This window comes from Haematobia irritans, chromosome 5, assembly GCF_050003625.1.
Source record: "Haematobia irritans isolate KBUSLIRL chromosome 5, ASM5000362v1, whole genome shotgun sequence".
Lineage (NCBI taxonomy): Eukaryota > Metazoa > Arthropoda > Insecta > Diptera > Muscidae > Haematobia > Haematobia irritans.
In genome coordinates, this window is record NC_134401.1 from 142,063,912 (window position 1) to 142,086,036 (window position 22,125).

A 22,125-nucleotide genomic window follows, 5' to 3' on the forward strand; every position below is an offset into this window, starting at 1 on the left:
GTTTCGATTTGATTATAGGGATACTGCAGCCACAAATTATGATGAACGTGATATACCCAATTGTGAATTGAGTGATCGAGACTCTAGAGATATGGATGTCCATGATCCAAATCTTTTCGATGCAGCAAATTATGATTTCTATGAAAGAAGCAGTGCGGGACGTATGGATGGTGAATGCATGGATGGTAAGTAGCATTTGGATTTTCGGAATGTCGTGGACTTGAAATATTGGTCTTCCAGTTACCCAAACCTGTAACGAGGAAGGTATGGAATTTACCATAAGGACACCGGAAGGATTTGTTGGACGCATATATACCTATGGCTATTATGATAGGTAAAGTTAATATGAAAGGGACTTTTTCCATTGACAACTAATTTCCTTAACCCTTTTGAAACAGATGCTTCTTCCGCGGTAACGGTGGCACAGTGAATGTCTTACGCATTAGTGGACCTCAAGGTTATCCTGATTGTGGAACTCAACGTTATGGCGATACCCTTACCAATATTGTCGTAGTACAATTCTCTGATAATGTCCAGACGAGTCGTGATAAACGTTATAATTTGACTTGTGTATTCCGAGGTCCAGGTGAAGCAGTGGTCACTTCAGGTTATATTGGAGCTGGGTATGTTCACAAGGGTTTCGCGACATGTTCGCGAATATGTTGAAGAAGAAAACTATTTGGATCTCTTAGTTGCATGAAAATAAAAGTATTTTGGATTTTAGTTAGAGCAAAAGTACACCTTAGATAATGGAGTAGAAAATTATTTAGGGCCTGATTAAAATCGTATCAGTTCATCAAAAAATTATATCAAAATTTAATTCCCTTTGGTCAATTCGCTTCAGCGTCACTTGAATGACGTTTAAAATCAGTCTTAACAATCGTCCCAGTTGAACCTTGGGGGGGCTTGTCTTCAACGTAGCATTGCTTTCTGTGATCTTCCAAATCGATTAATTGCTTCAAGGCAAGCACAGAATGGAAATCCTGATTTTAGCCATAGAGCTTCATTAAACCTCTTAGAAGTGGGCTCCCATGGTCTCCCAATTTTTTCTTATATTTGGGAGTTGTACACTTGTATGTAAAATGTTTCACGGAAACTATCCACTTTTGAGAGGGCTCCGTTTTTGATATCAATGGCTAGCTTTATGTTCTTTAAAAAAAATATTATAGCATACATTTAGGCTTAGCGTTTGGACGAATGTCTTAGCGGAGACAACCACATGTGGCCACAAACACTTGTATATTGCAAATTGCCGACAAACCCAATAGATGTCGTTGTTGTATTTGTTCCAATGTATCACTCTTTGAAAAAAATTGAGATTTTTCAAATGAAATTTTGGCATCTCTGATTATTGCAGAGAAGATGGAGCTAATTTAAAATCATTACCGCTTTGAAGCACACGGAATGCTACCTACATATTGAGATCGACGAAGAAATCAAACCTATTCCGAAGATTATATGTATTGCACGCCCCTTCAATGATTTTTTTCTGCAGTGTATCTATTATTGATTTTGTTGTCGTTATACAGCGAAGCCTTAACAAATAGTCTACTGCACGAGTCGAATACATACAATGACACAATTTTGCAAGTGGAAATTCGACTTATGTTCGTCCGATCACAATTCAACATTCCCATTACACTTTCAAACTCTCATTTAACTAGATTTCAACTGTCATTTCCCTTATGAAAATGGGATTACAAATCTCAAAAAAATTAAAACTCACTTTACTTTCGCGATTACTTTTTCTAAGACAATCAAAATTATAAATGAAAACAAATATATTCCTGATAAATCTTAAACAAATCTATATAAAAAGATAATGCGAATTAATTGAGTTAAATCATCTGATTTTCATCTCATTATTTTAATAAAGTAACTGCCGAAATTTCAACGCGAAAAGCGAACATAGTACCGCCTTTAATGTGTAGAGTCTGTTATGAAAATAACAAAATGTAATGGATGTATAATTACCATGAAATTCCATTTATGACACATTCATCCTTTTACGACCCTATAAATCTTATATATTCTTGATCAGGGCGAAATTCTAAACAATTAGGTTTTATCCACCTCGCTACAGCTTTCAATAACAACCAGGAAAAAATTTTGATAAAATAAATTAATTTTAGAAAATATTAACTAAACTGTATTAGAAACGCAGATGTCACGCCGATTTCATAAAAATAAGTAAATAATTTTCGACAAATTCGACGATAAAATACTTATATTCATTTTTGTCCAACATAAAAAATCGGTCAGTAAATTTGAGTCGATTTGAAGATTTGTAATTTGAGAATTAAAACGTTTTTGCCTAAAACTTAGGACATATTCACTGGCGACATCTATTAATTATATTCCACAATTCGACGACTACATCTAGAAGACATATGTCCTAGATTGTATTATTTGTATTGTAGGTCGTTACTACACTTCTTCTGGTGTAGTATCGCCCTTCTTAGAGAATTGGCAACCGATTGAAAGTAGTTAGCATTAGATTGAAGTATTTACTATGACTTTGAAATGATTCTTTCAAACTATTAAAACTTTGAATATTAATTTTAAGTAGCTTTCACTAATCCCCAAGTATTTAGTTCAACATTCAAAAGCAATCAAAATATAAAGGAAATCGTTTTTTGTATTTCCTAAAAATCATAGTAAATACAAAAAGTGATTCCCTCTGACAATATTTTGTTGCAAACTCAAAACTATTTGATTCTGTATAAAGTCTTTCTGATCCCCTCAGCTCTGGTAGTCCCATACCCATAGAATATTTGCCAGCTGAGAATACCTTAAGCTCCAAGGTCCGCTTAAGTATACTGTATCAGGGAAGGCCGACAACAACTATAGCGGTGGGTGATCCTTTAACCTTCCGTCTGGAGGCTTTGGATGGTTACAATCATGCCACAGATATATTTGCCACAAATGTTGTGGCAAGAGATCCATATTCGGGTAGAAGTATACAACTAATAGATAGATTTGGGTAAGTTGATTTTTTGAGGGGAAATTGTAATGCAATGACATGGGAGTGTTTATTTTTTAGATGTCCCGTGGATCCTTATGTTTTCCCCGAATTGGATAAATTGCGTGATGGAGATACATTGGAGGCCCGGTTCAATGCTTTTAAAATACCCGAATCTAATTTCTTAGTCTTTGAAGCTACTGTACGCACTTGTCGTGATGGTTGCCAACCAGCATATTGTCCAGGTCCAGCAGGGAGACAGGAGCCTTCATTTGGTCGGCGTCGTAGATCGATAAATGAAACAGAACTTTTAACCGACGAGGAAATTAGTAGTACGGAAAATAATTTGGAACCAGTGGCTGAACGTTTGATTGATGATATGGCCGAACTGAATGATACCACCACTGTAACGGCCACTTTGGGAGAGGGTAATAATAAAAGTAAATTTGTGTTGTTATTGAGAAGAGATAAGAAACAAACTGATGTTGTTTTTTATTATTTCCAAATTTAAGATGCTACCACAGAAACGGAAACGGATGAACCAGAGCATGTACGGGAAATGATAGAGGTAAGATAGCAAAATTAATTTAGAAATGTTTTAAATTACAATGAATGACCTTCAAACATATTTTGGGAAATTTATAAGAAAAATAAAATAAAACAAGTATACACAGAAAAAAATTTCACGGAAATTTTCCAATTAAAATTTTAATTGAGTTTTAAAAAATATTCAATTAAAAATTTAATTGATTTAACAAATTTTTTAATTGAAACAAAAATCAATCACAAAAATTAATAGTATCAATTAATTTTTTAATTGGATCAATTAATTTTTTAATTGACCTTCAATTAATTTTTAATTGATACTATCATTTCTGTGATTGAAGACATTTCAATTAAAAAATTAATTGGATCAATTAAGTTCGTGATTGATCCAGAAAAAATTTTTTTGTGTGTATACGGCCGTAAGTTCGGCCAGGCCGAAGCTTATGTACCCTACACCATGGATTGCGTAGAAACTTCTACTGAAGACTATCATCCACAATCGAATTACTTGGGTTGCGGTAACACTTGCCGATGGCAAGATATAGTAAAACTTCCTAACACCGTCTTCTAAATTGCAAGGTAGTCCATACGTGGAATATATTAAACTAAAAAAGTCCGATTAAATACCTATATAATTAAGTTTGACAAAATTTTCTATAGAACAAAAATTTTGACAAAATTTTCTATAGAACAAAAATTTTCTACAGAAATAAAATTTTGGTAGATTATTTTTGGCTCGAGTGGCAACCATGATTATGAACCGATATGGACCAATTTTTGTGTGCTTGGGGATCGCTATATATAACTATAGACCGATATGAACCAATTTTGGTATGGTTATTAGCGGCCATATACTAACACCACGTTCCAAATTTCAACCGGATCGGATGAATTTTGCTTCTCCAAGAGGCTCCGGAGATCAAATCTGGGGAACGGTTTATATGGGTGCTATATATAATTATGGACCGATATGGACCAATTTTTGCATGGTTGTTAGAGACCATATAATAACACCACGTACCAAATTTCAACCGGATCGGATGAAGTTTGTTCCTGCAAGAGGCTCCGGAGGACAAATCTGGGGATCGCTTTATATGGGTGCTATATATTATTATGGACCGATATGGACCAATTCTTGCATGGTTGTTAGGGACCAAATAGTAACATCACGTACCAAATTTCAACTGGATCGGATGAATTTTGTTCCTGCAAGAGGCTCCGGAGGTCAAATCTGGGGATCACTTTATATGGGTGCTATATATTATTATGGACCGATATGGACCAATTTGTGAATGGTTGTTAGAGACCACATACTTATACCATGTACCACATTTCAGCCGGATCGGATGAAATTTGCTTCTCTTAGAGGCACCGCAAGCCAAATCGGAGGATCGGTTTATATGTGGGCTATATATAATTATGGACCGATGTGGACCAATTTTTGCATGTTTATTAAAGACCATATACTAGCACTATGTACCAAATTTCAGCCGGATCGGATAAAATTTGCTTCTCTTAGTGGCTCCGCAAGCCAAATCTGGGGATTGGTTTATATGGGGGCTATATATAATTATGGACCGATTTGAACCAATTTTTGCATGGTTGTGAGAGACCATATACAAACACCATGTACCGAATTTCAACCGGATCGGATGAATTTTGCTCCTCCAAGAGGCTCCGCAAGCCAAATCTGAGCGTCGGTTTATATGGGGGCTATACGTAAAAGTGGTCCGATATGGCCCATTTTCAATACCTTCCGACCTACATCAATAACAACTACTTGTGCCAAGTTTCAAGTCGATAGCTTGTTTCATTCGGGAGTTAGCGTGATTTCAACAGACGGACGGACGGACATGCTTAGATCGACTCAGAATTTCACCACGACCCAGAATATATATACTTTATGGGGTCTTAGAGCAATATTTCGATGTGTTACAAACGGAATGACAAAGTTAATATACCCACCATCCTATGGTGGAGGGTATAAAAATGAAATCGAATAAATTTCCTATATAAATGCGGATTAGCATATATGCTTATAAATATTGAGGTTATATTTTGTGAATGATATGTATTGCAATCAGGTCTGACAGCTGACAAATTTATTCCAGTGGCTCATTTAGCTGTTTACAAGTTTACAATAGCATTTTAATCTATTGCATTCAGAAATTTAATTATTCGTGATGGAAATTAAGTGTGATAATGTGATTGGTTTATATTTGGCCGGAAGATCACAAGGGGCTATTATTCGAGTCCTCCAGCATTTAAATGTGAATAAATCTTTTGTGTTTCGTACCATTGCTTGTTATCGTGATACTCGCAGTGCATAAAGTGGACAAAAAAACGGTAGCAATACCAGATATGAAGGTCAGCTTTGATCGAAATCCACGCAGTGGTAGAGCACGTGATATGAGCCTATTGCGAGAACGGATGCAATACGTATGGAAAAATTAGATTGGACGAAAGCCATTGAAGTTCCAAAAAGTGCAACAGCCTTTTGGAACTTCAATGGCCGATGCAATACAAAAAATTACGTTCCAATGAGTTGTTTCGCTTGCACTATTGCGGCCAGTTATCGAATTCGATTTTGTCCTCCATTCCAAATTGAGCAGTTTGTTAAGGAACAAAATGATCGGCTTTACTTGCAAAAGAAAATTGGCCACAAAATTCAAGGGCTGTCGATGGTAATGGTGTGGCCTGTCATAACGGTCGATAGTGGTACTCCGCTCGTATTCATCGATCGTGGGGTTCAAAAAAATGCCGAATTTTCGGACAAATGTCCTAAAGATAGTATTGGGCACACAAACATATCGACATTCCAACAGGATTCAACACCATCGAACTCAACATGCTTCAACTAAGAATGGCTTAAACAGGAAGTTCTCAGATCTCAATCCGATGGACTTTAACGCCGGAGGCAATGTGGAAAGTAGATTAGGTTAAGTATAGTGGCAGACCGATATTGCAGGCTCACTTAGACTATTCAGTCCATTGTGAACTTGTCTCATATCACTGAGTGCTGCCTGATTCTATGTTAGCGCTCGACCAAAGCTGGTTTTTTGGCCGAAGCCGATTATTTTCGTAAAATTATATTATATTATAGAAATTTGAAATGTTTTAGTTCAGTGTTAGCATATTTTATTGAACAAAGGCATAAAAACAACAATCAAAGGTAATTCAGTTCATGCCTTATAATTCGAAATAAATTAATCCAAATGTTTAGGCTTCGGTTAATCGGCCTCTTGACGCCGAAGGCCAATTCGTGGCCGATTATTGATTTTTGGCCGAATGCCGAAACCGATTCTTCGGTCGAACTCTATTCTATGTTAAGGTCAATTATAAGGGACCTAATTTTTATAGACGAGTGCGAACGGCCTTCAACATTGCGGTGAAACCACTTAGAGAAGCTTTGGAATACTCAGAAATTTCACCAGCATTACTGAGAGGGATAATCCATCGCTGAAAAAATTTTTGGTGTTTGGTCTAAACTGGGTTTGAACCCAGGAATCCGTGTACGCAAGGCGGGCATGCTAACCAATGCACCACGGTTGAGCCACCGCAGAGATATGTTGTTACTAAAAAATTCCGATTATCTCAAGATGTCGCTTTACCGGGAATGGGCCAAAAGAAGCAAAGACATTTTCCTGCAACGTCCGTTTAAGAAGATGATTCTAGCCAAAGGTAGCCAATTCGAACAAATTGAAACGGATTCTAATAATATTTAACATTTTATATATCCGACATTTTTGCATTTAAACAATAAAGTTAGAAACAATTGATCCATCCCTAATAACTACTGAATATGCTGTCTATCTCTCTCTCTCTCTCTCTTTGTACTCTCTCTAGGTCTTTGAAAGTCGTGAAGAAATTGAAAATGAATCATTCCCCCGCAAATTAATTGCCCCTGTGGAGACTGTCTGTCTGACGCCTTCGGAATATCATGGACTCATTACGGCCATTATACTCCTAATGATATTACTGCTTAGCATAACTTTGGTATCAGGTCTTGCATATCGTCGTTATTGGAAAACAATGTCTAAAAATCATTTAGCAGATCGTCATTCGCCCATCCATTCACTGGGTCATTCATCCTCAATGCGTACCCATGAGAGATTTAGTGAAATTGGTCATATGCCAAATGGATCGAGTGGTGGTGGTTCAAATACGTCATCAACAAATCGTGCTGCAAATGCATTCCGTTCGAATGTCTCCATGTTCGGCGGATCACTTCATAAGACATTTGCCACTGGGTGGGTAATTATGGTTTGTTATAAATGTTTTTTCTTTAGTTAGTTTTTTTTATTTATTTTTTATTTTTTATAATTTATAATGTGGTATGTTCCGATATTCGGAATCGCAAATCGCAAAATTTTCATTTGACGATATTTTCTTAACCCTAAAACATATAAATTTGAACTTTGGAAACATAGTTCTCTTTGATAAGAAGTTAAAATACAAATTGAATTTAAGTGCGATAGTATCTTAATTTTTTCTTTATGGGAAAACTAAATTCTTACGATTTGCGATTCCGAATATGACATTTTCATGGGGAATATGGAACATTCTTTTCGAGAAAATATAGTTTTCTTGTGAGACATATAAACGCTTGTCGAAATCAGATACATACACTAATGGAAAAAATTTCGTTTTATTAACGAAATGTGTCGTTAAAATTCGGCCAATGAAACAAATTCGTTAATTCAACGAATTTTTTCGTTAATATAACGAATTTTCTGCAATCAACGTAACGTTTCATAGTATTAACAAATATTTTCATTGTATTAATGAAAATGTTTCGTTATATCAATGAAATTTTTTCGTTGGCCGACTTTTAACGACATTTTCTTTGGGTGTAATGTCCGAGAAAATAAAATGGTGACTACAATCATGTTACATATACCTGGGTGAACGGAAGTTTTCGCAAAAATAGTGTTTTCTCGCCCAACCTATTCATGCTTGCCGAAATCAGATATATAATTCTAAAAAAAACTAACATAGTTGCCACAAACATGTTACTTGCTCCCCGTGAAGAAGTAACATTATGCTCTTGGAATAGGTTTAAGGTGATAATAGTCAGTCTCTGCCTGTGTATCCTTTTGTTTTTATTTTTATTGGTTGGATTTAACTTAAGATTAAGATAAAATTATTTATTTATTTATTTATTTTCTTTTAACAGAAATTTAGCACGAATGTGCCAAATACCGGTAATGAATCCAATGCGCAATGCTAATCTTGGACCAAATCAATTCGAAGATCCCAGTGAGCCCATATACACTGATCCCTCGTTATTCGAACGATCCAGGTTTGTATGTCACACAACAACTACGACAGCGGCACAAGTCAATTCCCATAGCAATTCACCACATCTACAAACTCAACTACAACAACAACAAAATGCTCAGCTAAATAAACGAATAGATTTAGCTTAAATACCCCCTACGATACAAAAACACGCACACAAATGGGCCCTAGAGAGGGCAAAATGAAAGAGAAATAGAGCGAAAGAGAGATGAAATACAAATATCACAAAAAGAAATGAAAACATCATTAAAATTAAAAACAAAAACAAAAACTCCATTAAAATTATGAAATATTTTCGAAAAAACACGAACAGGTCAGATTTCAAAAATATATATACTTTTAATTAAAACAAACCTATTTAGTAGTGACAACTTCGTATTAACACCCCATATTAACATTTAACACTGCGAACATAATAGTCTAATCAATTTACAATGGATTGCAATAACACATTTTCGCTTTATTGCACCTGCCATCACGTCCACCCATGATTTGACACCTCAGGGTACATAAATCGCCAGGTTGTTCACAAATGTTGGGCAACGCAACTTGACTCAGATCTAAAAATAAAAAGAAAATATTAACAAAGAAAATATTAAAAGACACATATATAAATTTTGAAATTTAATATTTAAAGAAAATTCAATATGAGGTAATAGCTTGAAAATTCAATTTTTTTTACGTTTCAAGACACTCACTTACCTTCAACATTTGGAGTTGCATAGACTTTATGTAACTGAAAAGTAGCTAATATTCCAACAAACATTAATAGTTTTTTAACAAGATTCATATTTAAAAAATATGGTTGGGATTTTCTTTCAACAACGTAACACTGATTAATAACAAATGCACTCAATGAATATTGAAATTGAATTAAATACCATATAAATAAAACCGATCATCTCTTTCTCATATACGATGGTATTTATTGCCTTATCAGTCGATTCTAAGAATAATTTAAATATAATTGTGAAATGGCATATACAGCAAACATTTTCGGAATGGAAAGAAATTGAATTTAATTTCATAGAATTAAATATACAGTCGAACATATTTATGATAATTGTAGCTAAAATGTTCACAAATGTTATTTTCGGTTTTATTTTAATTTTTTTATAAATAATTAGGCCGAATTTTTCTATCATCGGATGTTTTCATTGAAGATAAAAAACCGAAACCCGGTTTTTATGATATTAAAAACACCGGTTCTACCGGTCCACCGAAAATGGGTTTTAAACAAAACCGACAATCGGTACAAAACGAAAAACCGGTCCACCGGTTTTCACCGACCGGTTTTGATCACTCTAATTACAATACACAAAACCAGGAGACCGTTGATCGTCTTTCAAATTATCGTGAAAAGAAAATGAGAGTACAAAACTTAGGACCGAGTCCTCACAAAACGAATTAATAATTGGGAAAATATGTCTTATGGCGATTTCGATTGGGAAAAAAGGTGCAACATTCTCGAAATTGATTGCAACATATCAAGGACACTGTCATAGATTTTGGATCCTTTATACCTCACAACATTATAAATTAACAATAACTTTAGAATTACACTATCATTTGGGCGAAATGTCAATTTGGGAAAAAGTAGTGTAACACCAAGGCAACATATTTTTTGCGAATCGAAAACGCCCTTAGTCAAGCGGAGTAAAACCATAAATTAGCCCTTGGGGTCCCCATAATAAAATCATGTGTCCGATTCTAGTCGAAATGCTTCATTTGCACCCTATCGTATTGAAATAAAGACGAGCAACATTTTCTATATGAATTTTTTAGTGCGTCGGGGCTTGGGTATCCAGTACTAAATGTAAATAAGCCTAATGTTGAAATATAAAATTTCACATAAACCTGATTTATTATACCGACCCGTTTTCGACCGAAAAAAATTCCAAATTTATGGAAAAATTACGTCCCCATCCACGAAAACATATGCCCAATTCGGGGGAAAATTCTCAATACTGACAACACTGTACATACAAGCATCATATCAATGTATTGATTATCGAAAGCCCAAAAGTAACGTAAATCGTAACGTAACGTAAATCGTAACGTAACGTAAAGTTTATATTGAGTCATTTACCTTCCGGGTTTTTCGCTTGCAGAACTTTGTTATAAACCGTCAGTCTAAGTTTACCTTCCCTGCACTCAGAAAACTGAACCCTCTATTTCACCAAAGCCAATTTAACTTCATTTTAGCTCATGAAATTAATATATTTGGAGAAAGTTTATTTTACCCTAACAATTTTTTGCGTATGTTAGTTAAATTAACTAAAATTGGGAAAAATTATACACAAATGAAGCGTAAAGATTTACTAAATTCGTACTTCTCACGAAGTAGTTCATTATTTCTTTAAATTTGTATATTACGCCCATCTTGAACTTCGGATTACAATAAAGACATTCTTGCAATTTCAACTCCAATTTTTCCCCTTCAAACTACTAAATTTTCTTTAACAAGTAAAAACAAAAAACAATTATGTCTAATAAATTCTCTTGAATTTGTCGAAAAATATATACTTATTTTTATGATATCGGCGTAATGTCCTCGTTGGTAATAGGTAAAATTTTGGTAAAATTATCTAAATTTTCTAAAATTAACCAAAATTTTTTCTGGTGGGTTCACTGTTTTTTTCAGTGTATATCACTCTCATTTCAACATGATTTATTTTGCTATCACCACCCCCTCTTCTATAATAGAATGAATTTGTAAGCTGTTACAAATTTGATTATTTTTAAATATTACTTTCTGAGTATGTAGCTCTTATATATAAGAGCTACATACTCAATTTTTTCCACCAATTTTACTTTTTGTTTTTATCAATGTTTTTTTTTTTGTTTTTATCAATGTGTTCTAAAGACAAATGCATGAAGTGTCTACCAATAGGGTAAATACAACCAGTCCCATGACCAGTATTAAATTCCAACTGCTTGGAAATAGGGGTCAATTGTCACCAAAAAACTGAAATCGTTATAGTCATCAGCATACAAGTAACGCATACAACCAAACGGATCTATTTATACAACAATTATTTAGTAGATTTATTCAACACAGTCTCCTTTTCACTTGATAGCGCCAATTTCTCCGGATGATTTCAATCATGATCAATATCTCCATTACGACCGCAATCTTCCCATTAAACCAAATTTTTTAAAGTTTCATGTAATTTAATTTTATTTATTTATTTATTTATTTTTTTTTTTGTTTCACTCAATGAAACCAAAAATCACAAAAGTGCAAGATCACATAGCTTTGCCAAACATTTGATAGTAAAACCTGTTAAAAATATGTGAGAGGTCATTGGACTCTATAGTTATCACATTTTACGAGCTAGTTTCTTAATTGTCAAAATATAGGGCTTTTTTGCAAATTGTGCATTAACGCCAGACGTCCACGCATTTTTTATAGACAAACTCCCACATGCTATTCACCTACACCTTAATACTTTGTAAAACTCTGATTAGAAAAAAGTGTACAATTTAAACGGAATATTAATTCGAAGACACACTTCTGTTTTTCGGCACGTTTTTATGCATGTCGGTTGGAGGAGATTTTTAATATTGGTCAAAATTCACCTTTAAGTCAAGTGATAAGTTAAGAATGCTTTTTGGGTTTGCTTAGTATGTGGTCATGGGAAAGCTGAAAAAGTAAAATCTTTATGAAAGATTTTTAATTTGGCTTTATTTTCAAGAATACTTAGCGATTGTTTGCCAGAGATGGTAATAATTCATTGATGCAAAAGCAAACGTGAGAAGATCAACACTTTTCCCTCATCATAAAGCAAATAGGTTTGTTACATTGTTTTTATATCTCTTAGAGAAGCATCACAGAGCAATATTCCTCATGTTCCATTTTGGAGAGTTCACGGAGTTCCAAAAATAGAAGTCCCACGGTTGCCAAAAATAAAATACAAAATTTAAAAAGGCAAAATTTTATTTCTATAGAAAATATTGCCAAATTTTATTTCTATATAAAATTTTGTCAAAATTTTATTTATATAGAAAATTTTGTAAAAATTTTATTTCTGTAGAAAATTTTGTCAAAATTTTATTTTTATAGAAAATTTTGTGAAAATTTCATTTCTGTATAAAATTTTGTGAAAATTTTATTTCTATAGAAAATTTTGTCCAAATTTTATTTCTATACAAAATTTTGTCCAAATTTTATTTCTATAGAAAATGTTGTCCAAATTTTACTTCTATAGAAAATTTTGTCACAATTTCATTTCTATAGAAAATTTTGTCAAAATTCTATTTCTTTAGAAAATTTTGTCAAAATTGTATTTCCATAGGAAATTTTGTCTAAATTTTATTTCTATAGAAAATGTTGTCATAATTTCATTTCTATAGAAAATTTTGTCAAAATTTCATTTCTTTAGAAAATGTTGTCACAATTTCATTTTTATAGTAAATTTTGTCAAAATGTGATTTCTATAGAAAATTTTGTCAAAATTTGATTTCTAAAGAAAATTTTGTCAAAATTTTATTTCTACAGAAAATTTTGTCAAAATTTTATTTCTATAGAAAATTTTGTCAAAAATTTTATTTCTATAGAAAATTTTGTCAAAATTTTATTTCTACAGAAAATTTTTTCAAAATTCTATTTTATAGAAAATTTTGTCAAAAAATTTTTTCTATAGAAAATTTTGTCAAAATTTTATTTCTATAGAAAATTTTGTCAAAATTTTTTTCTATAGAAAATTTTGTCAAAATTTTATTTCTATAGAAATTTTTGTCACAATTTCATTTCTATAGAAAATTTCGTCAAACTTTTATTTGTATAGAAAATTTTGTCAAAATTTGATTTCTATAGAAAATTTTGTCCAAATTTGATTTCATTTCTATAGAAAATTTTGTCAAAATTTTATTTCTATAGAAATTTTTACTCAAAATTTTATTTGTATAGAAAATTTTGTCACAATTTAATTTCTATAGAAAATTTTGTCAAAATTTTATTTCTATAGCAAATTTTGTCAAGATGTGATTTCTATAGAAAATTTTGTCAAAATTTTATTTCTATAGAAAATTTTGTCAAAATTTTATTTTATAAAAAAATTTGTCAAAATTTTATTTTATAAAAAAATTTGTCAAAATTTTATTTTATAAAAAAATTTGGCAAAATTTTGTCAAAATTTTATTTCTATAGCAAATTTTGTCAAAATTGTATATAGAATATTGAAGTACCTCTTAGTTGGAGAGGAAGATTTTGCAAAATATACGAAAACATCAAGAATTCAACCATCTACCAAACATAAAAAATCTACCAATTTTGGTACTTGTTTTTTTGGTTTTGTACTATTTTAATCTATTTCGGTACTATTTCGTACGATTTGAGCTGTATAACGTATTTTTCCGTTTTCGTGCATAAGTACACATATTTTGAAAACCCCTGGATGCTTTCCCATCTTCATTTCACAGTTAGCGTTTCTTTTCCACCGATCAGCCAATTATCGTACCCTTTCAAACGTACCGATTTCACATCTCTGAAATATGCATCTTATGGAGTACGTGCTGAAAATCTTGATAAATATCATCTGCAATATGCGGAAGCTTATGAGAGTGAGAATAAATTAATGGCAAGAGTGTATTCTTTTTTTTTGGCATTACGACAATTCTGACGTTGTATGTTATTCTACCAGAAATGTACTTAGGAATATTTTTATGAATGTATGACAAGTTCCTCTTTTCTATGACATTGACAGATTTGCAAGCAGAGTCACAAATCACAATTTGGTAAAAATTGCATTCATTCATAAATGAAAATTTCGATATTATCATATTTTGAGGTTTTCGAACGTTGTTTTAATCAGCCATTTTCCTCTTCATAGTTTCTTGTATGTTATGTTGCAATTGATATTGAAATTTTTACGGAAAAATACGAGAGCATGAAACATTCATACATTCACTAAGCAGGATTATTTATTATCCTTCCAAGGTCTATGATTATCGGGATTTATGGAATAATAAAAATTAAGTCCAGAATATTCAGAATACAGGAGTTTAGGATGTTCACATCCTGGTCAGCAAACGATTGCATCCATAGTGAGGTCAATTCCTAATTTCAGCATTCAAGAAGTCAAGATAAATTTCAATTGACCAATTCAAATAATATAATATCAGAGAAATTTGCGATCGATGTACGATTATTGTGTTTACCTATATCGTTAACAAAAATTTAGAGATTGTAATTCAATGTTTTTTTTTTGTATTTTTCCCATGACTTCATATAAATTCTTGTACAAATTTCATTCTTGGCTTTGTCATTATTTATACATCGCAGACACAAGACATAGTATAATGGAAATCTGATATTCTAGCTCGGCCAGTGACTTTTGTTCATCATCATATGGTGAAAAACACATTCTAGTGATTAAAAACAAAAGAAAATACCTAGCAAAAAAATTATTCGGAATTAATGAATGATGATATTTTTTTAATCATTTGGATAAGCTTTGTTGTTCCCATTTTTTGTTGAAATAGTATGTTTTTTCTGTCTGGTTTCTTCTGTTAAATTAGAAAACACTGATCGATATCACCGTTTATGTTACTCTTGTGTTCAGACGTGATGAATATCTAGATTATTTACATCTAATATTTGCGGAAACTATTTAAGATTTCTTTCCAAGTTATCCCATTGTCAATAAATAGAAATAAATGTAAGATCATAGAAATAAATAGAGCAAATGATATATATTTGGGAGCTATATCTAAACATGAACCGATTTCAACTAAATTTAGCACATTTTACAACACTATGAATTGCACTCCTTGTGCAATATTTAAATCAAGTCAGTGTAAAACTCTGATTTCTGGGGATACTCGTATACATGGAGCTATATCTAATTGTGAACCGATTTCGATCAATAGGCTTCTAATTTGACCCAAATTAGGTTAGGAAGATAACCGGTATTTCCATATGGTTATGGGGGTTTATCTCAATCTGCACATAACATAAATGCCTGATATTAGGCGCTATTCTTGATTTTACACCTACAGAGTTAGTATGACACTAATATTGAGTCCATTATTATAAAAATACGAAATCGCTGAATTAGTGTGGGTAATGTAGATAAATTTGTGATAATCGGGCAGTATATTTGGGTAAGAGCTATATATAAATCTGAATAAGATAGGCTATTACATCTGAATTTGAAATTTGAGTAACAGTAATTCATAAATGAGAGTATTATGGCCAAATTTGTGAAAATCGGGCGATACATATGTATGGGAGCTATATCTACATCTGAACCGATTTGGATGATTCTTTGCAGGTATAGTTGGTACTATAGAAGATTAAATTTTGCCAACTTTGAGTAAGATCGGTTTGTGCCAAATTTGACGACAATTGGCTAGTATAGAACCACAATGTGACCCCATTTGTCAAAATCGAGCTATACCTAAATTTCTGATTTTCTGATTTTCAATAGCGTTCGTCCGTGTGCTAAAAAAAACAGGTATATACGGCCGTAAGTTCGGTCAGGCCGAATCTTATGTACCCTCCACCATGGATTGCGTAGAAACTTCTACTAAATTGTAAGTTAGTCCATGCGGGATATATAGTAGACAAAACAAAGGTCGATTAAATACGTATATATTCAGTTTTTGCCCGGCATATATAGGGAAGAAATAATTACGAACCGATATGAACTTTTATGCGGTAATTAATTTGGAAGATTTTGCAAAATTTTCCTCTCCAACTATGAAATGCTTCATAAATTTTCTATAGAAATAAAAGTTTGACAAAATTTTCTATAGAAATTAATTTTTGACAAAATTTTGTATAGAAATTATATTTTGACAAAATTTCCTAAAGACATAAAATGTTGACAAAATTTTCTATAGAAATAAAATTTTGACAAAATATTCTATAGAAATATACAATTTTGACAAAATTTTTCTATGGCAATAACATTTTGGTAGATTATTTTTGGCTCGAGTGGCAACCGTGATTTTTCAGTGATTGGGGATCGGTTTATTTGGGGGTTATATATAATATAGATCGATACGGACCAATTTTGGCATGGTTGTTATCGGCCATACACTAGCGAAATGTATCAAATTTCAACCGGATCGGATGAATTTTGCTCCTTCAAGAGGCTCCGGAGGTCAAATCTGGGGATCGGTTTATATGGGGGCTATATATAATTAAGAACCGATATGGGCCAATTTTTGCATTGGTTGTTAGATACCATATACTTACATCTCGTACCAAATTTCTATCGGATCGGATGAAATTTGCTTCACTTAGAGGCTACGCAAGCCGAATCTGGGGATCGGGCTATATATAATTATGGACCGATGTGGACCAATTTTTACATGGCTGTTAGATACCATATACCAACACCATGTACCGGATTTCAGCCGGATCAGATGAATTTTGCTCTTCCAAGAGGCTCCGCAGGTCAAATCTGGGGATCGGTTTATATGGGGCCTATATATAATTATGGACCGATATGGACCAATTTTTGCGTGGTTGTTAGATACCATATAGTTATACCTCGTACCAAATTTTAACCGGATCGGATGAATTTTGGTCCTCCAAGAGGCTCCGGAGGTCAAATCTGGGGATCGGTTTATATGGGGGCTATATACAATTATGAACCGATGTGGACCAATTTTTGCATGGTTGTTAGAGAAGTGAGAAAGATATCATATACATATACAACTAGCCAGAAAATGAAATAAAATATTTTGTTGCCACTCTTTATTAAATAGTTTCCACATCCTTTAAAAAGAGTCAATGTTTGTCACAAAAAATCTACATATATTCTTCCCATATAAAGTTGTCTAAAATAATGTTTGGGAAAAGAATTTTTGATTGTGCAAGAAAGAAAATCGATTCGTTCATATCCATTTCAATTTTTATGAAATGTTACAGACACTCTACTTTTTACCAAAAATTTTCTACAAAAATCCGAATATCGAAATTAGTCCAGCGGAAATTCTCAGCATTTTTATAATTCCACCAACTAATCGTTGCATTGTGAACCTAGATGTACATAAAGGCGTGCTTCTATTCAATTGAATTAATCAACCAACAAATTTGGAAAATAATATTAGATATGAAGAGCTTTCATTAGTTTGCAATTCTGACCATTCAATTTTGAACTGGAGCGTGCCTGATATTCGTTTTAATTCTCATACATACGAGTATATGCTAATCAACAACAAATTTTTGGAGGTATTTTGGAAGAAAGAAAGTGTATTAGGTCAGACAAGAAAATTGTCAATTGGAGAGTTGTTTCAGTTACCTACTCTAATTCGGGTAATTGATTAGACGTTCTAATACGTAACCAAAATAAAAAAAATATTGCATTCTAAAGTAAACATCGCATATCAATGACACACACTAATGGAGAATACAATAGCAGTTTAAAAACAAGTAAGTAAAGTCTAAAGTCGGACGGGGCCGACTATATTATACCCTTCACCAATTTGTAGAACAAAATTTGTGTTACCATCTCAACTCCTTCATGAAGGTTTATATTCCCATATACAAATATTTATATCTTAACCGATTTGGAGACAATTTTTTGTCCTTCTACAAAATCTCTAGAATTTAAATTTAAATCGGCTAATGCCCTGGGATGAAGCACAATGTTACTAAAAAAATTTGGGAAACATTTGAATCTGAACCAAATTTGAAGCAACTTCGCAAAAACGTATTTATGATTTATCGTTAGATGTGTATTAAATTTGAGTCATTTTTTTTTTGAGTTTTCGACTTAGCAGTGGCGATTTAATGAGGAAAATGTGGGTGTTTTGGCCATTTTTGCCTAAATCGGAAAACATATATATGGAAGCAATATCACATGCATAGTTACTATGTTAATTCTACTCCCTGTGCAAATTTTCACGTAAATCGGATTACATTTTTGACCTCTGTGGTCATATGACGGAAAATCGGGCGAAAGATATATATGGAAGCTATATCAGAATCTGAGCCGATTTCAACCAAAATGAGCACGCATATCCAGAACCTTAATTCTACTCTCTGTGCAAAGTTTCAACTAAATAGGGGTAAAAATTTGGTCTCTGTGGGTATATGAGTCTAAATCGGGCGAAAGATATATTCGAAATCTATATGTAAATTTGAAAAATCTGCAAAATTTCACGTAAATCAGAGTAAAACTGTTGCCTCTGTGGTCATATTAGTCCAAATCGGGCGAATGATATATATGGGAGCTATATCTAAATCTGAACCTATTTCAATAAAATTTACCACACTTGACTCATTGAGCTTAACATGGAATCGGGCAGCACTCAGTGATAAGAGAGAAGTTCACCACTGTGGTATCACAATGGACTGAATAGTCTAAGTGAGCCTGGAGCCATATAAGTCAATATCGGGCGAAAGATATATATGGGAGCTATATCTAAATGTGAACCGATTTACACTAAATTTGGCACAAATAATGATACTATTAAACGTACTCCTTGTGAAAATTTTCAAGCAAATTAGGGTAAAACTCTGGCTTCTGGGGCCATCATCAAATCAATAGCGACTGTCTTTGAGCCAAAGTAAAACTCTGTGCCAAATTTGAGAACGATCGGACTTAAACTGCGAGCTGTACTTTTCACACAAAATTACATATACAGACAGACGGACAGACAGACAGACGGACATCGCTAAATCGACTCAGAATTCAATTCTAAGACGATCGGTATACTAAACGATCGGTCTCAGACTTTTCCTTCTTGGCGTTACATACAAATGCACAAACTTATTATACCCTGTACCACAGTGAGGTGGAGGGTATAAAAAGAGGTCAATGTTTGATATTAATGCATCGAAAAATCATGGATGCTTTACACTGAAAAACAAAATTACCTAGTTCGAAAACTTTGTTTTCACTTAAATTGATTCCTGATATTGATTCCGAGCCAATGAAGCTAGTAATTGCACTAAAAATACATTTAAGACGTAATTCACTTATAAACTTAAGTTTTGTGTACTTGATAATTAGACATAAATCTTAATTTATACAAAGTTCTACATAAACGTATTAACCGCAACTTAAAATTCTAACTCACCTTCAAGTATAAATTATGACATTATTCAAGTAACAAGAGTTTCCGATTTTTCAATTGAAGAATTTTTGAGATTTATTAAAACCATGTTGTGCTCAGCTCAATGGAATTTTCTTTAATCTGAAGATACCTATTTTAAAATCAAATCAACTAACCCTAAGGACAAGAAAACTTCAGTGCAATGTTTATATACTTTTGGTCAAGTATACAAAAATATTCTTATTAGAGAATGTGTCTTCTATGCTATTAATGACATTCATATTTTAAGGACATAAACTCTTGGTACCTGTGGCAATATTTTTTTTCAGTGTACACTCACTAAACGAACACTGTAATATTTTTCTATATATGGTAACATCAATTTTGTTGCTTTAATCAAAAGTTATTGCTTTTTTCAAGTATAGTGCTATTGTATTTTCCCCTGCTGTAAGTTACTCAAATGCGATCTTTAGTTTGGAATGTGATAACAACCCAGTTTTTTGGTGGAGCATTAGCACGTATAATCATCTGTTATTCTATGGTATGAGAAATAAAATAGGTCATTATAACCACTGCCTAAATGGCGACTGTCTCGGTTGACCTAATAATGTTTCTAATTCCAAAAATATTTCCAAAATATTTTTTTTGATTGACCTAATACAGAATAAACACAAATAATTAGAGTAGTTTAAAGGCACGCTCCATGACTAAAGTTGCACATTAATGTTAGCTCTTGATATCTATTAGTCTTTTCCAATATTGTTTTAATTGATTAACTCAATTGAATAGAGTCACGAATTTTACAAACTTATTAACTTTATTTTAAAAAAAATATTTCCTCTGAAATTTTATCATCAACGAAGTTTTCTTTTAATAATAAAGTTGACAAGACAAAAGAAAACTTTTCATTCAGTGTTGGAACCAGAGAATGAAGCCACCTACACAAAAAAAATATTTACGTGATACGTAAAGATTACGCAACCTAAATTTTAGGATGCGAAATTTACAAAGTATTAATGACAAATTTCCTTAAAATAATGAAATTTTAGTTAAAATAGAGTTTATAATCTTTGCTTCAAATATTTTTTTCATTAAATTTAGGGCGCAAAATTGTAAATTTGCGTCCCTCCGTTGTAGTCCCATATCTAATTTTCCTTATAGTAAAGAAACACATTTTTGATTTAAAGAAATGGTCCTTAAATTAACTGAAATATTTCTACTTTAGATTTAAGATAAAAACGTCGCATCTTTGGCACGGATTCAATACCAAACCCCTTAAAGGAAGGTCTTTGGATCCAAGTAAACTTTTGTTTGAGTGTAGTCGGGCCTTCGACTACTTTTGGTCAGTCGATAATGTGAGCTCATCTCGACTAAAATTTTGCCGCCATTCAACCGAAATCTATTTATTAAAATCTAAACTACTTATTATTATTTCACGTACATAAAGGAATTCAAAGCGGAGTTTCCTTAATAATATGGTAATAATCATGTATACAGAAAGATGCAACCATATACAAAGTGGTTTGTTTACACATACAACAAAGTCTTTTTCTATGAAATGGATCTTTGTTTTACGTAAATTATGTTTTTTTTTTTTATATATATATTAGAATAGATCTAAAAATATAGTTTTACGCACTTACATTTCCATTAACCAGTTTTTTACAAAATTTATTTCGAAACAATTTTATATCTAATTTAATTTAATTTTATTTCTGTTTTTCTTAGATCTCTGCGCAGTCTCAATGTGGAGGGAGAAGGCAATGATTCGGAAGATCGTCATGAGGTTTAAATTCATTTCTTTTAATTTCCATTTCTTCGAAAACCCATGGACTTCGTTTTAATATTTTTTTATAACGCATACAACCAAAAATACATTTAATTAAATAATCATAATGATAATGAAAACAAAATGTAACAACAACAACTACTACAGCATTAGTTTTCTACGACTACAAAATATTAAAAAAAAAATAGAATTTAATTATAAAACTGCCACAATCTTAATAAGTTCAATTTTTTATAAATAAATTATTAAGAACTGTAAAAAATTTATTCATTTCAAAATAATTTATATTTGCTATAAAAAAATAATGAAATTTCACAAAACAAAAAAAAACATGAAAACTTAAGCTCATACAGTTTAAATCTGTGATTATTTTACAAGCAAACAAAAAACGTTTAATAAAAATCACAAGAAATTTAAGCAAATAAATGCAAATATCCAATACCAAAAGAAATATTCCAAACCAAAAATATAAAATAAATTTAAAAACTTAGAAATGTAAGTTTAAGTTTAA

The 22,125-nt window shown here is 32.3% G+C and overlaps 2 protein-coding genes across 4 annotated transcripts in view; one reads left to right on the forward strand and one right to left on the reverse strand.

Moving 5' to 3' along the window:
• Positions 1-22,125, forward strand: part of nompA (no mechanoreceptor potential A) — a 43,502-nt gene extending 21,377 nt beyond the window's left edge. Inside the window, exons 13-21 of one of the 3 annotated variants that reach the window (XR_012722711.1) lie at positions 19-185; positions 241-334; positions 399-623; positions 2,729-2,983; positions 3,044-3,402; positions 3,475-3,530; positions 7,355-7,758; positions 8,685-9,122; positions 21,554-22,125. Coding sequence is in view for 1 of the 3 variants with exons in the window: in XM_075309997.1 (XP_075166112.1) it covers positions 19-185; positions 241-334; positions 399-623; positions 2,729-2,983; positions 3,044-3,402; positions 3,475-3,530; positions 7,355-7,758; positions 8,685-8,810; positions 21,554-21,617 (1,750 nt within the window). In the remaining 2 variants the exon portion in view is untranslated. The remainder of the gene's footprint in view (positions 1-18; positions 186-240; positions 335-398; positions 624-2,728; positions 2,984-3,043; positions 3,403-3,474; positions 3,531-7,354; positions 7,759-8,684; positions 9,123-21,553) is intronic. The other 2 variants (XR_012722712.1, XM_075309997.1) reach the window with 2 other exon arrangements.
• On the reverse strand, positions 9,124-9,678 carry LOC142238378 (uncharacterized). Its single transcript, XM_075309998.1, has 2 exons — positions 9,512-9,678; positions 9,124-9,369 (listed from the first exon to the last, which is right to left on the reverse strand). The coding sequence occupies exons 1-2, from the start codon at positions 9,597-9,599 to the stop codon at positions 9,239-9,241; spliced, it is 219 nt and encodes a 72-aa protein (XP_075166113.1). The 5' UTR covers positions 9,600-9,678; the 3' UTR covers positions 9,124-9,238.